General features: G+C 38.5%; 3 protein-coding genes across 4 annotated transcripts; 1 reads left to right on the forward strand and 2 right to left on the reverse strand.

Annotated features, from left to right (window-relative positions):
* Positions 1 to 3,834: 3,834 nt before the first annotated feature.
* LOC112177077 (homeobox-leucine zipper protein HAT5) lies at positions 3,835 to 5,753 on the reverse strand. The gene is made up of 3 exons (XM_024315270.2): positions 5,257 to 5,753; positions 4,673 to 5,064; positions 3,835 to 4,578 (listed from the first exon to the last, which is right to left on the reverse strand). Exons 1-3 carry the CDS (start codon positions 5,399 to 5,401, stop codon positions 4,135 to 4,137), a joined length of 981 nt encoding a protein of 326 aa, XP_024171038.1. The 5' UTR covers positions 5,402 to 5,753; the 3' UTR covers positions 3,835 to 4,134.
* A 5,426-nt stretch (positions 5,754 to 11,179) lies between these two features.
* On the forward strand, positions 11,180 to 14,432 carry LOC112179449 (protein NRT1/ PTR FAMILY 4.6). Its single transcript, XM_024317867.2, has 5 exons — positions 11,180 to 11,498; positions 11,586 to 11,691; positions 11,792 to 12,009; positions 12,262 to 12,702; positions 12,818 to 14,432. The coding sequence occupies exons 1-5, from the start codon at positions 11,496 to 11,498 to the stop codon at positions 13,823 to 13,825; spliced, it is 1,776 nt and encodes a 591-aa protein (XP_024173635.1). The 5' UTR covers positions 11,180 to 11,495; the 3' UTR covers positions 13,826 to 14,432.
* On the reverse strand, positions 14,319 to 15,291 carry LOC112179427. 2 transcript variants are annotated; one of them, XM_024317834.2, is made up of 2 exons: positions 15,044 to 15,291; positions 14,319 to 14,928 (listed from the first exon to the last, which is right to left on the reverse strand). In XM_024317834.2, the coding sequence occupies exons 1-2, from the start codon at positions 15,200 to 15,202 to the stop codon at positions 14,485 to 14,487; spliced, it is 603 nt and encodes a 200-aa protein (XP_024173602.1). In that variant the 5' UTR covers positions 15,203 to 15,291; the 3' UTR covers positions 14,319 to 14,484. The 2 variants fall into 2 exon arrangements, with proteins under 2 accessions (XP_024173602.1, XP_040368119.1); XM_040512185.1 differs by having other exon boundaries at positions 14,319 to 14,944; positions 15,044 to 15,175.
* Positions 15,292 to 15,304: the final 13 nt, after the last annotated feature.

Here is a 15,304-nt window from a genome sequence, read left to right on the forward strand (position 1 = left end):
GAAGAAGAAGAAGATAAATATAGGAGAAAAGGGGCTAGGCCCACTGACACGTGCAGCACAGGCCCATAGAAAGCAACCCGAACCCGTATGACATCAGCTTTGATAGGGGACAGATGCGTCCACTCTCAGATCCCATGCTCTCCGGGTCCCACCCTCCATTCCGATGCTTATCTATGGCTAAACTTTTAGTATTTAAAACAGCTGGTGGTAGGCCCCGCCTTGTTTTGACCCGAACATACACCAACCAGGTAATAGATCTCTGCCACATGGGTCAAGACGTCGACGTTTAGTCAGGCGCGTCGCGCTGGAAGATTCCAAGCGGTGGGGTCTGTGATGGTGATGCTTTCATCCAAGCCCTACACGTGGTGACCACACGTCGTAGCCCCAAATGGTTGGGTTATAGATGGTCGGTAGCAAATCTTTGGTGCCTCGTGATTTGAAGGAAGAGACACCTGGCATGTACCCTATGGCCCAAGTTTATATGCCCTATTGCATAGGATATAGGCAACAAAATCTTTTCAAGAACAATTTGTTTTTTGTCAAAAATATAAGATAGATTCCTGATGGTCTATAGACTCGCTACCAAGCGAGTTTCAATATGTTTTTAGTTAATACTATTTGTTAAAGTTTAGGGTCCGACCAATTTACATGTTTAGATGTGATACGTTTATTATTCTATACTCTGGCTTTGAAAAATGAAACTTTGATTGGTTAAAAAAAATCTTGAATCTATTTTAGAGGTAACATAGTAGGAAAACTGGTATTAGAGCAAGTTCAGCAGAGGCCCTGGTGCCCGGGCACCATGTCAAACGGTGACCCAAGTCACAAAATTCCACTGTTGTTCCTTCCATTGGGGTTGGGGCAAGAGAGCAGTGGGTGACCCAAATCAAGAGCTCGGGCAACATAGTAACTGAGTTGATGACCCAGGCCTCCATCGTGGTGACTGAGGATAGACAAACCTGGCAATGGAGGTGAGCCGCAATTTCTTGTTGTGTAGAGGGATAGGAGGCTGCTCGCGCGTGGAAGCCCAGAAGCTGTCGGCTAGTGGCAAGTGGAGATGTGACGTGGCAATTAGCCGTTGGGTGCTTTACAATTTAAATGCAACGGTCCACAGATCTGAACCATTGGTTCTAATTATATGAGGGATCTGATGGTATATAATTAAGGAGATATTTACATCATTTGCTGCGGTGATTTAAAAAAAAAATATTATTAACGGTTACATTTACAACGGTAACAAAAAAAAATATAACTAAAATTTCCTATAAATACCTCACCTCCTATTTTACTTCTCACACCAAAAAAATCATCTTTCTTCCTCAAAATTTTTTGTTCCTTCTCCTCATAGCTTTCATATTCCAAAATTTTATTTGGAATATAATTTGTCTACCCATAAAATTGTCGGTGGACATATAATTTGTCTACCCATAAAATTTTATTTGGTTGCATTTCCAAATTGTTCATCAATACTATTTATTTACATCATACATTTCTCATTTTCTAAAAAAAATAATAATAAAATATTTAATAAACAGTAACTGACTGGTGACCCTGACCCAACGGGTGGAAGCAAAGATCCAATGACAGTGAATAGTTTCCTGCCCTAGTGATCGTGATCTGGTGACCCAACGGGTGAACTTGCTCTTATAGTAATTAAGCTAGTTTTAAATTTTATTGTTCTACCACCTAATGACAAGGTGAAGCTAAGTGTCGTTGGATCTATCATCCGGTGGCAACATAGTAGGAAAAATGGTATTATAGTGATTATGCTGCGTTGTAATCGGGTTACATATTGAGTTATCTTGGGTGCCTCGTGATTTGAAGGAAGAGACACCTGGCATGTACCCTATGGCCCAAGTTTATATGCCCCATTGCATAGGATATATGCAACAAAATCTTTTCAAGAACACTCAGTTTTTTTGTCAAAAATATAAGATAGATTCCTAATAGTATAGGCTCACTACAAAGTGGGTTTCAATATGTTTTTAGTTAATAGTATTTGTTAAAGTTTAGAGTCTGACCAATTTACATGTTTAGATGTGATACGTGTATTATTCTATGCTCCGGCTTTGAAAAATGAAACTTTGATTGGTTAAAAAAAAACTCGAATCTATTTTAGAGGTAACATAGTAGGAAAACTGGTATTATAGTAATTAAGCTGGTTTTAAATTTTATTGTTTTACCGCCTAGTGACAAGATGAAGCGAAGTGTCGGATCTATCCTCCGGTGACAACATAGTAGGAAAACTGGTATTATAGTGATTATGCTGCGTTGTAATCGGGTTACATATTGAGTTATCTTTCCATTATATCACCGCTATGTCAAAGAAAATAGAATAGCCAAAATAACACTCTTTGCTAGTTGGTGCTGGTTAGAATACATGTCTTCTGTATAAATTCTTGATATTATTTCGGGAAATACTCTAGATGCTTATTGTAATCAGAGGTTTAGGCTCAATGTTCCCCCCCTTATATTCAACAGTTTCATTAATCAGGAATTGAGGGCAGTCGCACCAGCCATTTATTAAAAAAAAAAAAAACTCGGATTATATAGTTGGAAAACTCTTTTAATATGTAGGTAATCCAATATTCCGGAAAAATTATTATTTATTTATGAACTAAAATGATCGCAAATTGCTACTAAGCATTTTGACCCTTGACTAGTAAAAGGACTTGCATGTACTAAATGACTTGGAGAGTTTAGTATTTCAGGATGACGAGCGAATTTAAACCATGCGTGATAGAGATGGTTTTGGCTAGTGATTATCAAAATGCTTCTGTGAATTGTTAAAAAAAATTGACAATTATATAATTATAGATGGTAGTCATCATTTGCTAAGCCATTTGGCCAAGGATGTAAAAGAAGAAAGAAAATTTGGTTTAAATATGAAACCAAAAGAGAAGAAACACCTCAATATTACCCAAAACAGATGTTAAAAAAGTTCAACCTTTCCTCTACCTTGATATGAAGGAAATGCATGTGTGATGTGCTTGAATAGACCTAGTTTTGGTGACACAACAAGTAGTTGCCAACAAAACCAATTTACTAATTTGCCAATTTCAGAAGTTTGATCAACCTTTATCAAGTTGATCACACAAGAGAAAGTCATCTAAAACACTTTACCTTCTATGCAATTCGGCCAAGGATCATTGTTCTCAAGAAGATAAGCAAGAACATCACCATCATTTGATAAGGGAGTTGCTTGCCAAGTTTAGTTTTCATTTTCTTTTCATGGGCCCTTTTTAATTGATGAATGATAAGTGACCAATATTTTCTACACCAAGTAAATAACATGATTTTAAGTTTTAATGAGCATGAACAATATTTTGGAGAGAAGAAATTGAAAAATTATGAGAATTTATATTGGTTAGCATTGTTGAGACTTCAAAGAGTGCAAGACAAAAGCCAAAAGATGATTTTGCCCTCCACCAAACAAGGGAAACAAAAACAAAGGAAAGAAAATTGTGAGTGACTCATGATGAAGTTGACCCCCAATACAAGAAAGAAAAGAGCAATACCGGTTTGATGCTTTCTTCCATCATCTTCACATAAAATCTGATGCAGCTATATTTACATCTTTGCAACGATTGGCAAGTCAACTAGGATTTGTATGTATATATGTGACACTATGCTTCACTATTACAGACCACATCCAACGATATCATAACATAAGCTTAAGAACACTACTAAACAATAATGGTATACCACTAATACAAAAAATCTTGGGTCTCAATCATCTACATGTTCCTTATTTGGCTAAACATTATTGACTAATTTGCAACAAAAAGGCAATTGATTAAGGAAGCTTAAGAAATGAGACATGAAAAATGGAGGTGTGGAGGTGAAATGAAATGGCATTTCCATCAAGCTTTGCTTACATAAAAGAACTTTTATTTAATTACATTTCTTACAAAAATGGTACATGAAACACTACAGAACCCCAATTCCTTGGTCAGATTACAAATGGGGCAAGCACCGCCATTTTTTCTGCTTTCAACTGAAACCTAAACCCACCACCACATGTGGATCGGGGTGCCATTGACGCTGCTTGGATTCATTACTTATTCTCACTTATACGCCATACTATCAAATAAGAACACGATAACGCAGGAATTGTATTATACCAAAGAAATCCTAGTAAGACCAGGACCAAAAGGCATGATCTTCCACTGGGAACCCGAAATTACATGAATTTGCAGGAGGGTCTGTGTAATCAACATCTTCAAGCTTCGGAAAGATGTATGGTGGCAATAGGGTTTTGCTCAAGTTGTCTTCTTCATCTTGGGAAAGATCAGACTGATCGGGTTCAAAAATATATGAAGAATCACCACGCTCTAAGAGAGAAGAGTGAACCCCATCGGTGTAATGTGAGCTATCCGAGTCAAATATATCACTCTTGACTGAGGTCAGATCTTCCTTACATGCCACAACCGAGAGTTTGGATACTTCACCTTCGGAGGAGACCGATTCAGCAATTGGCATCTGCTGTGGTTCTTGATTTGATTTATTCGTATCCGATTGTTCTGAGTTTGCCATCTCTTCGTCTTTCAGCCGCAGCCTGTCCGATAGCTGAACAACCTGAGAAACAATTCGAACATAACAAATTGATAAGCTAAAAGCCACAAATGGACACACAAGGCAGTGAACCAATATAGAGATTACTAATGTATACCTCAGCTTTCAGCTTATCATTCTCTTTACAAATGCTATCGCAATCCGCCTTGAGACTATTATAGTCGGCTTGCAAAACATCATAGTCCTTCTCCAGCTGCTTTGTCTTCCACCTTGCGCGGCGGTTTTGGAACCAAATCGCAACCTGCCGAGGCTGCAAGCCAAGGTCTTTTGCAAGCAGGATCTTCCTTTCTGGTTCAAGCTTGTTTTCCAAGTCAAAGCTTTTCTCGAGGAACTGGACTTGATCAGCAGTTAGCCGCCTCTTCTTTCCAGGTTGATGAAAGTACTCATCGAATTCCTCATCACAATTGTCTTCGTGCTCGTATTGCTGGAACGCGGACCTCTTCAATCCATTTCCTCTCCGAACACCTTCGAAACTCATCATGGATGAACCTGAATAAACACATAACATGTAAATTAGACCATTTCTTGCCATAATTCATGATGGGATGATCACTATACAATTCTGAAATGATCAACACAACTACAGCCCAAATCAAACCTTTCTTGATTCATATATAAAACCAAACAATCAATCACATCCGACTTGATCCACAAAGACACGAAAAAGGAGTGAGAAAGTACCGAGAAAAGGAGAAGTAGATGAAACATTAGAGGACCCAGAAAGGAAGAGAGAATCCAGAGGCTCGGGAGCGCAAGAACCTCTCTGATTCTGAAGCAAAAACGAGGCACCACCGCTACTACTATAGACCCTCCCACCGCCGGCCATGTTTACTCTTTCAAATTTGTTTTAGTTCTATACTGGTTTTTGTTGAAAATTTAATCTGACATCACAGCCTGGTTTGAGACGATGATGATCCGAAGTCGGGTCCGAACTGAAAAGGCCTAAGCTTTGTGGCGAAAGAAGCTGGTGATGATGATTTCAGTGATGTGGGAAGTGTGGGAACAACGGCTGCTCACCCCCATCACTCAGAATAAGGAGAAAGAGAGGTTCTTTAACCTTCTGGGTTTTGAAGAAGAAGTGCTCTCTCTGTGCAAAATGGAAAACTCAAGAGAGAGAGAGAGAGAGAGAGAGGGAGGGAGAGAGAGACAGAGTGTTTTCTTCTCTGAAGTTCTGAGCTCGATGATGCTAATATAGTAGAAGATGGACAGGATGAGGCTGTAATTGTAATCACGCCCTTCCTCACAAAAGCATCACATTCATATCACAAGTCATTAGTCATAATCCAATTAGAAAGCATCATTTTTTATTTTCTCTTCTTATCTTTTGGTATTTCAATTGAAGAAGTATTTGATATTGAATCTTTCTTGGAATAGAATGACATCGGTATAAGCGTGCTTGTGGTTGAACTTCAATCTAAGTTCGATTCTCGCTACCAATAGCTCTTTTGCGGAAAATCATACCTGAGGGCTGTGGTAACAGGTACATGTCTCACGTAGGTCTTTCAAGATTAAAGTTGTAAGTCTGCCCTAATGCGGAGGTGTAGGATAGCCTTCCCCTCTAAACTTTTTGTAATAGAAAAAAAAAAAAAGACAAAACAAATCTCTTATTATTGTTTCTTGTCCTATATGATTTGATAGTTTAATACTCTAATTGGTTGACAAGGCCTTGTCAAACTTACATTTAAAAATAAAAATACAAGTATTGGCCAAAAATAAATAAAAAATATTATATCTACAAAAGCTTATGATGTACCGTTTTATCTAGTTGCATTAGTCTTCTCTTTATAAGTTAGAGGTCGTGATTTCGACTTACTGAATACTTTTTTTTCAAAAAAAAAAAAAGTGTGAATTGAAACTATGATCTTTACAATGTTGGAATTATAACTTACCAACATGTCACAGCTCACTAAAGACTTATCAGTTGTTAATGTAATTCTTTAGTTATTGATGTAATAAAAAAAAATTAAAAAAAAACTTATAATCTATTAGCATAAACGGAGATCGTTGTTTAATTCCTGAGCTTAGCATACCAGAATCACCAATATATCATTGCAAACATAAGCTTAAAATATCAGTATCACTGTAAGCTAGTGTAACAATTAGTTGAAGAAACAAAATTTAAAATAAGTTGAGATATACATGAAAATTATATCAAGCTATCAGAAAAAAATTTTTGTATGGAAAAACGTCTCTGCCGATTTTCATAAAAGTTATAAAATTCCTTTCCATGGAGAATATCATTCATAAAGGAAAACAAGACGTGCAAACAACAATCTAAGGATTTTATAATTTTCTCCTAGCAAATACAAATCATAGCATTCAAGGATTTTCCTTTAGAATACAAAGTTAGAAAAATGAGAGCGTGGAACATATGGCAAGGGTACAACAGTAAATTAGCAGGGGGATGTGGGGTTTATGGAGATGAAAACGAGGCGCAGACACACAGTCTTCTGAGAAGAGAAAAAAACAAATGGGAATCCAGGACTACTGAGTTGGATTTTTCAGCTCGTGATTAAAAAAAGGCGCCGAGTCATGACTCGGAGACTCGGGCCGAGTCACTCTGACTCCGACTCGCTCGCTGGGTGGTGCTACTCCCACCACTCAAATGGCTCGCGTTTCAACACGTCGGGCCCTCATTGGGACACGTCTACATGATGCGGGTCCCGCCCTTGTCTCTCCGCCGCTGGTTTTTTATTTTCGCTTTTGCTCTCACTGCCGGCCGGGATCCTCTACTCCGGGTGATGTGTTCAAGTAATTATCTGCGTCTTTTTTCGCTTATAATTGACGAAAATTCTAATGTATAATTTTTACTCGTTTTATTTTCCTTCTTCTACTAAAATTTTAAATTCTAACCAACTTGAATTGGTTGAGTTGGTATGGGTGTGCTTGTGGTGTGGTTGAGTCCTGATTCAAGTTCGATCTCCGTCGTCAACAATCATACCTTAGGTCGTGTGATATGTAAATTTTCTGTAGAAATCCATACCCAAATGCTGTGGAGACGAGTACGTGTCCCACTTCAGTCATTTGAAGTTGAGGTTGTAGGTCTGTCCTGATGATGCAGAGTTATATGATAACTTTTCTCTCTCCAAATTTTAAATTCTAAATAATAACCTATGATGTTGTAATGATAGCTTATTCATAAATTATAGATAATTATCGATGATGTTGTAACTCCTTTTTAGTTTATACGGAGTTGCTAATATTATAACTTGTTTTGAACACAAACTTCTTCCCAAATGAATCTGAAATACAACTTCGTTTGTCTATCCAGTAATTATTTGGTTGGCGGACTAAAGATTTCAGATTATTTTTGCTGTATTCCTTTTCCAAATACCATATTACCTCAACCAAAAGAGGCTGTACCGATTTTTTTTTCCTAGAATTGATCTGCTTTCTTTTTGAATTGGTGACTAGATAATAGTTAGCTCATTTAGCTCACTGGTTTTTCATTTGCACTTGTTAAACAAGCCCATTATTGGTGCTGGACTTTCTGTGAGCTATCCAAAGCCCATGTAGGATCCAATGAGTAAAAGATCCATTTTGATTCTTGATATATATGAACCCAATACAGTTGGTTCTCCCAGTAAGCAATCCTTTTTCCCTTTTCACCCAATAGACTCGGTTCTTATTTGAAATTTTGAATTCTTTGCTTCATTTTGTCATAATTAACTTTTAATCTTCCTTGCCTTCTATTTTTTAATCCAATGAGGTATGGGAAGAAGAAGAAAAAATTGTTTTTACAGAACTCTTTTTCGTGATTTTTATGAGGTTGCAATTTCAGATTCATGATCATTGGATTATGAAGTTAAGATTGATCCACGTCCAAGCATGAAAAGTCTTGTACATATTTTGAACATATTGAGTATTGGCCGTGTGAAGTATAAATGGAAAGTGACAACTCCAACTTGTGTGGAGTGCAGGGCTTGAACATGGCGTGAAAGCAACGATCATGTTCAATGGAGGAGCACATTACCTTAGTGTGTAATATGCAGAATTTCTTTCAACCCTTTCATGTTGGTCACCACCTTTTGTCCTATGAATTTCTCTCTCAATTTTTCTATTCCACCGCTTTATAGGTTTCGAGTACTAGTTTTTCATCACTACCTCACTGTCCGATCCACCATCACATTGCTCTTGATTGCTCTCATGTTTTTTCACCCTCTTTTGCCATTTTGTTGGTTTTGGGATCATAAGTAAGGACATTTGCTGTTGGGTAGACACATTTCTGGTAGAACAAACTTTAGCTAAAACTCCACTAGTGTGACCCTAGAACTCAATGTAGTCAATATAAGAATTAATGAATTATAAACTCTACATGAAATTAACTTTTATTGGCCAGTGATTGTGCATACCTCCTGAATTTTTAGTTCAATGGTCGCGTCACTGAAAAGGGTTCTAGGATATCGAATCATATAAAATGCAACCTAGCAGTCATGTGAAGAACCAAGCTTGATTGACTTCTGGTTTTCTTTCAATACCTGAAAATATAAACATCAGCACCAGTAATTAATCTCAGCAGTGCGTGTCACTGTCGATTAGGATAGAAAGTGCCTGTGTTGATAGTTTAATTAGTAAGTGATGTTTAGACTAATGGAAGGCTAGAATGTTCAAAATGATAAGTTAACTCTACTTTTGTAGCTTCCTTTGTGAGAAAGACCACTCATGCCTGGACATGGAGTCCTGTTTGTGACTAGTGGTGAAGAAATTGCCATTCTTTTCCAAAGACATTCTCTCTTTTTCAGTTGCTTTACAACATGGAAAGAGATGAGCAAATATAACTGCTAAGTGTCTTTTTATCATTGGCCTCTTTCATACTAATTAGCAGTAGTAGAATAAATGATAAAGATTCCTGTATTGATTAAGAATAATTAGCATCGTATACCTGCTAAAAAGATGCCTTTAGCCGAATAAATCTTAATCGATACAACTCCCATAAGACTCCTTATATACTGATACACTTCAAGGCATATGTTTTGCTAAACAATACCGATAAGTTCCTAGTCATCCATATGCAGAACTGATAAACTTGGATAAAAGAATTAATGGGTGATACGAGTCATACGACTATGATGATAAAAACGGATATTATGTTCGGAAAAAGGGTGTGCAAGGTATCAATTTGTTCCATTGTTATCTGCATTCCTATATTCAAACATTGAAGGAACCTGCCTATGTTTATCAGCCACAAGTTTTTGAAACTAGCCAGAGAATATTCTGAAGTATTAAGATTAACATTACCATCGTCATGTTCTCCCTGACAAAAACACTACCTGGGAAAAACTACATTTTACTATCGAGAATCAGATTATATCCCAATTGAAAGCATAACACTCACACAACTAACTATGTTCATAAAAGCTGTTCAGACTCTGAACCAAAAGATAGTGAAAAATACAAAACTTAGATTCCTTTCATTATATTTTGAACTGTTAATAACTTTCTTATTTGTCTGGAAACATCTTCTTTATTTTCAACTAGGGGAACCTTAGATGTACTGGCAATGCACGGAAGTAAATGCTGGCCTGTTTGGCTACCCAATTGATAATGCCTATAGCCGCCCAATTTGGAGATCTCTAAGATTACCACGATGCATCCGCATCTTTCTAGAAAGATTACATCCACACATCTCTATGATCAATTATACGAATGGCTGAGAGAGGAAACCTAAACGACAAGGCAACAACATGTATGACAAGGCCAATAAACAGTAGGTAATAGTACTAGTTGGGATGACTAGTAGTAAGCAGAAGCATATTTCAGTCCAGCTCCGAAAGCTCTATTAAGAGCTTGACAAAGGACAAAAATCACATGAAAGATGTAGATGGTAATTGATTGTATGACTTTGATTTCACCTAAGAAAAAGCCATGATAGGGATTAGTCTTGTAGCCAAACACAAACTTTCTGAAATGAGCATATCTGATTGGACATTGGATAATGAAGAGAGATTTCAAGTAGTAAGTAGGTAAAGTATTAATCCGTAGTAGACCTCATTTAGTTTGTGGATAGTGAAGAAATCCCCTTCCCAGGCTTCGTAAGTGCAATCTGGGGAAGCTGAAACTTTTTGTGTAATTGAAACAGATACCCCAAAATGGAGGAAACTAAATCGTTCATCCCCATTTGGTTATCTTTTCCATATTTTCGGAAATTGAATCATTTTCATTGAGCAGGAATAAACAGGACCTTACGGATAAGAGATAGAAATTAGTTCAATACATAATGCTCTTAGTCAGTTAGTCCTACCACTATGAGGTTCAGAGAGTTTGCTGTGGGGTATGCATGAAAAGCTACTGTCAAGGTTTACCTTCAAATAGAGCACCATAAAATTAAGACCACATTTATGTTCGTAGCCCACTTGCTTTTAAATTTACTCCATCTTTTCAGATCATTGCCCATTTGACAAGAACATGTTCTTGTACAGAAAGCATGGTTTGCTCAGGCAATCATCTAACACCACATCTGTTTGTATAAAAAAAAAATTAAATAAATAAAAAGTCCAACACTTTATGAAATCATCTTCTTACATCTGTATACTGTGCTTGACGTTTGCAATTTTTTATTTTAAATTTTTAATCAAGGTGAGGAGCATGATTAGCTTATCCATTGCTAGCAAGTTGGATTGTAATCATGAAGAATTGGGTATACGTTGTACTTTCTTTATCTCTGGTAATTAAGACAGTCGAGATAAACTTAACTGCTTCTCTCCAGAAACTGTCAACACCATGGTTTCATGGTTAAAATGGTATTGGAGAATGAATGGTCATTATCATGAAGTCTAGACCTTTCTTCTTAGGTTCTGTTCTCAGTCTATAATAATGGCTCCATCTATGGTTTTCAAGCTGTAAGAAGTAAGAACTAAAGTTATCAATCAACTAGTCCTTTGTCATCAGTCCACAAATAAGCCTAGAAGCTCTATAAGGAGATGGTGAGTTTTAAGTTCATGATTCTCACTATATGGTTTAGATTGCATACTGCTTATATTGGCTTGATTTTGTTTTGGCTACCATTGTAGGATGAAGCAAACCACTTGAATACATGGGAAGGTTATGTAGATTGGAGGAACAGACCTGCCAAAAGAGGCCGTCATGGTGGAATGCTTGCTGCTTCATTTGTCTTAGGTTATTAAACATTATATCACTGTAAACTAAGCATGTTAAAAACCAGAATTGAGCTACCATGAATATGTCTCTAACTTTTTTTCTGTGTCAAAATCTTTAGTGGTGGAGATATTGGAAAACCTGGCTTACCTGGCCAATGCAAGCAACCTTGTGCTATACTTGTCGAAATTCATGCATGTCTCTCCATCTACTTCTGCCAACATTGTCACCAATTTCATGGGCACAGCCTTCCTACTTGCTCTCCTTGGTGGCTTTTTAGCAGATGCTTTCTTCACCACTTACTACATCTATTTGATAAGTTCTGCAATAGAATTCACAGTGAGTTTTCTTACACACATTCGAACTCTCTACTATATTTTTTCATCATCCCTTTACTTCAGTGAATTGGCTTTCAACTTTATTCAATATCCTCAAGAGTTAACATATAACTCATGCTTATAGTAGAACAGTTATGCAAGAAACAGGCTTGTTTGCACTGTGGGACTCATTATTGAAATATCTGCAGGGTGTTTTTACAATTTAAGACCTAATAAATACTAGGATCATTACTAATTTAGACTGATGCAACAGGGTTTACTGGTACTCACAATCCAAGCTCATTTACCATCACTGAAGCCACCAACCTGCGCTTCAATGAGCACCGACAATCCATGCAAGGAAGTTAATGGTGGCAAAACAGTGATGTTATTCACAGGCCTGTATCTGGTGGCACTTGGAGTTGGAGGAATAAAAGGCTCTCTTCCGCCACACGGAGCGGAACAGTTTGATGAGACCACCCCACAAGGAAGGAAGCAGAGATCTTCATTCTTCAACTACTATGTGTTCTGTCTCTCTTGTGGGGCACTTGTTGCAGTAACTTTCGTGGTGTGGATCGAAGACAACAAAGGCTGGCAATGGGGTTTTGGGATTGCGACTGCAACAATTCTGCTCTCCATCCCACTCTTTCTCCTAGGCTCTCCTACATATCGGACCAAAGTTCCTGCAGGAAGTCCGATCACGACCATGTTTAAGGTAACACTCGCTCTCTTTTGGTACAATTTTCCTGTCACATTACGTGACAGGCAGGCGAAATTCACTTGTTCCATCACATGTTATTTATTGACAAGTCACGTGAACATAAACACAGGTTTTGGCTGCAGCAATGTGCAATAACTTCAAAGCTAGAAGTCTTAGCACTGCAGTCACCACAGTCCCATCTCATACACATGAATCCAGTGAGGGAGAAACTAATAGAGCTAAAGAAAAAGGGTCAAATCAAGCTCTAACAGAAAGCCTCAAATTCCTTAACAAAGCAGTGACTATGAAACCTGTCCACCCAATGTTACAATGCACTGCAAAACAACTAGAGGACGTCAAAATAGTCCTAAGAATCCTCCCAATCCTTATGTCCACCATAATGCTAAACTGCTGCCTTGCTCAGCTCTCCACATTCTCAGTGCAACAAGCAGCCACTATGAACACCAGCCTCGGATCCCTCAAAGTCCCACCGGCCTCTCTCCCTGTCTTCCCCGTCCTCTTCATCATGATCCTCGCACCGCTCTACAACCAAGTCATTGTCCCCTTTGCAAGAAAAGTAACCCACACCGAAATGGGAATCACTCACCTACAGAGAATTGGAATAGGACTAATGTTCTCCATTGTAGCCATGGCAGTAGCTGCCTTGGTCGAAATCAAGAGAAAAAACGTCGCAGCCAAACATGGCTTGCTCAACTCTACCCGGCCATTACCCATCACGTTTCTTTGGGTGGCAATGCAGTACTTGTTTCTCGGCTCGGCTGATCTCTTCACATTGGCCGGAATGATGGAGTTTTTCTTCACTGAAGCTCCACTAAGCATGCGGTCTCTGGCCACAGCTCTGTCTTGGGCATCCTTGGCCATGGGATACTACCTCAGCTCAGTGCTTGTGAACATTGTCAATGGTATCACTGGGGCATATAGAAGTAGACCTTGGCTGGTTGGTACCAACTTGAACATGTATCACCTTGAGAGGTTTTACTGGTTGATGTGTGTTTTGAGTGGGGTCAATTTCTTGTACTATCTCTTATGGGCCAGCCGCTACAAATACAGATCAACAGGGCTTGATGATGATGATTTTGATTTGGCGGAACATGAACATCCAACTCCGAAGGATTAATTAGAGGACAGCTCGTCCCTGTCCCAAGTGTTCATTCAATCCTATATAGGCTGATTTTAACACAGCCATGATTGCTCATTTCAATCCCATATGTATAATATGAGATGGTTATGCATACCACCTTGTCTAGAATTGAAATTCAGATTTATCTTTCTCTTGGAGCCGAGATTATATCCCCTTTAAGTAAGCCGTTTATCTGACGGGTAAGGTATGGCTGTATGGGTATTATTCGCGGAATTCATTATCAAGTACAAGTTAATTTTTGCATTGCATTCTGCATTTAGAATCGGAGCTACCAAAATTTAGTTAAATTATTTGAGTGGTTAAAGTTTTTGTATGGTGCACTCACAACCACGTTTCCAAACATAATTAAACGATTTTTACTCTTAACTCCATCACTGAAAAAATTAATGTAAAACTACATTTGATATTGAAAAAACCAAAGATCATACTAGCAGAAGAACAAATTCTATGGATAGAACATAATCACTAATGAACCTAAAAATGGTCAATTTACACATTAATTCACTGTGTAGTTTGTAAGATGGATATATTATTCATCCTCTAATATAGGGAAAAAAAAAAAACTGAAAACACAAAAAGATTAGAAAAGGAAAAAAGAAGCAAGCATACTTTTCCAATGAAAAACATTTGTGCACTCAATCAGCTTCTTGCAAGCCATCCAAGACAACAGAGCCCACTAACAAACCCACAGCCCCAGCCCCAAGCACAGCAGCCACCACATACTGCACCACCACCAACGCCACCGAGTCATCCGGTATCAACACTATCACCGCCAGCGCCGCAACCAGAACCGGCAGTGCTGCGGAGGCCAAAGCGGCGGGAGAGTAGCCCGCGACTGTCTCAAGCAAGCTGAGCAGGCCCAATTCCTCGGCCTTTGAGAGCAGGCCCAATTTCTCAATGGACGTGAGTGTCAGCCCAAGGTCCTCGGCCTTGGTCAGAAGCCCAGCTTTTTCGACGTTGCTCAAAACCTTGCGCTTCTCGAGCTTCTTGAACACGTCCACTTCTATGTCTTCCGACCCTTCGTAGAATATCCCGGCTCCGAACCACTGCTTCTTCCACCCTTCGTCGATTTTGTTCACCTGAAAATACAATGCTCTAATTCCTCAAACAACCAAACAAGTGGGGTATATATTCGAAAATGAATTAATGTAGTAGTTTCTTGGCCGCCAAACAAAAGCTAGCTTCATTACTTACCTTCTTCTTGGGTGCCATGTTAACGATTGTGGAGGTTCTCGACCGGGCCGGTGAGATGAAATCGGAGAAATGTTTAGAGGAAAGAAAGTTGTTGTTGTTGTTGTGGTTGAGATTTCCATTGATGCAAGTAGCTGAGGGAGTTGCAGAAAACACAGCCATGGATGATATTAATTTCTAAGCTCGACCCGTAGCTCAAGCCTCAAGCTTGAGTGTGTGATAGTGGTTGTTCTCAATGCCACGTGGGACAAACAAGAAGGGGCT

Source organism: Rosa chinensis, chromosome 7, assembly GCF_002994745.2.
Source record: "Rosa chinensis cultivar Old Blush chromosome 7, RchiOBHm-V2, whole genome shotgun sequence".
Lineage (NCBI taxonomy): Eukaryota > Viridiplantae > Streptophyta > Magnoliopsida > Rosales > Rosaceae > Rosa > Rosa chinensis.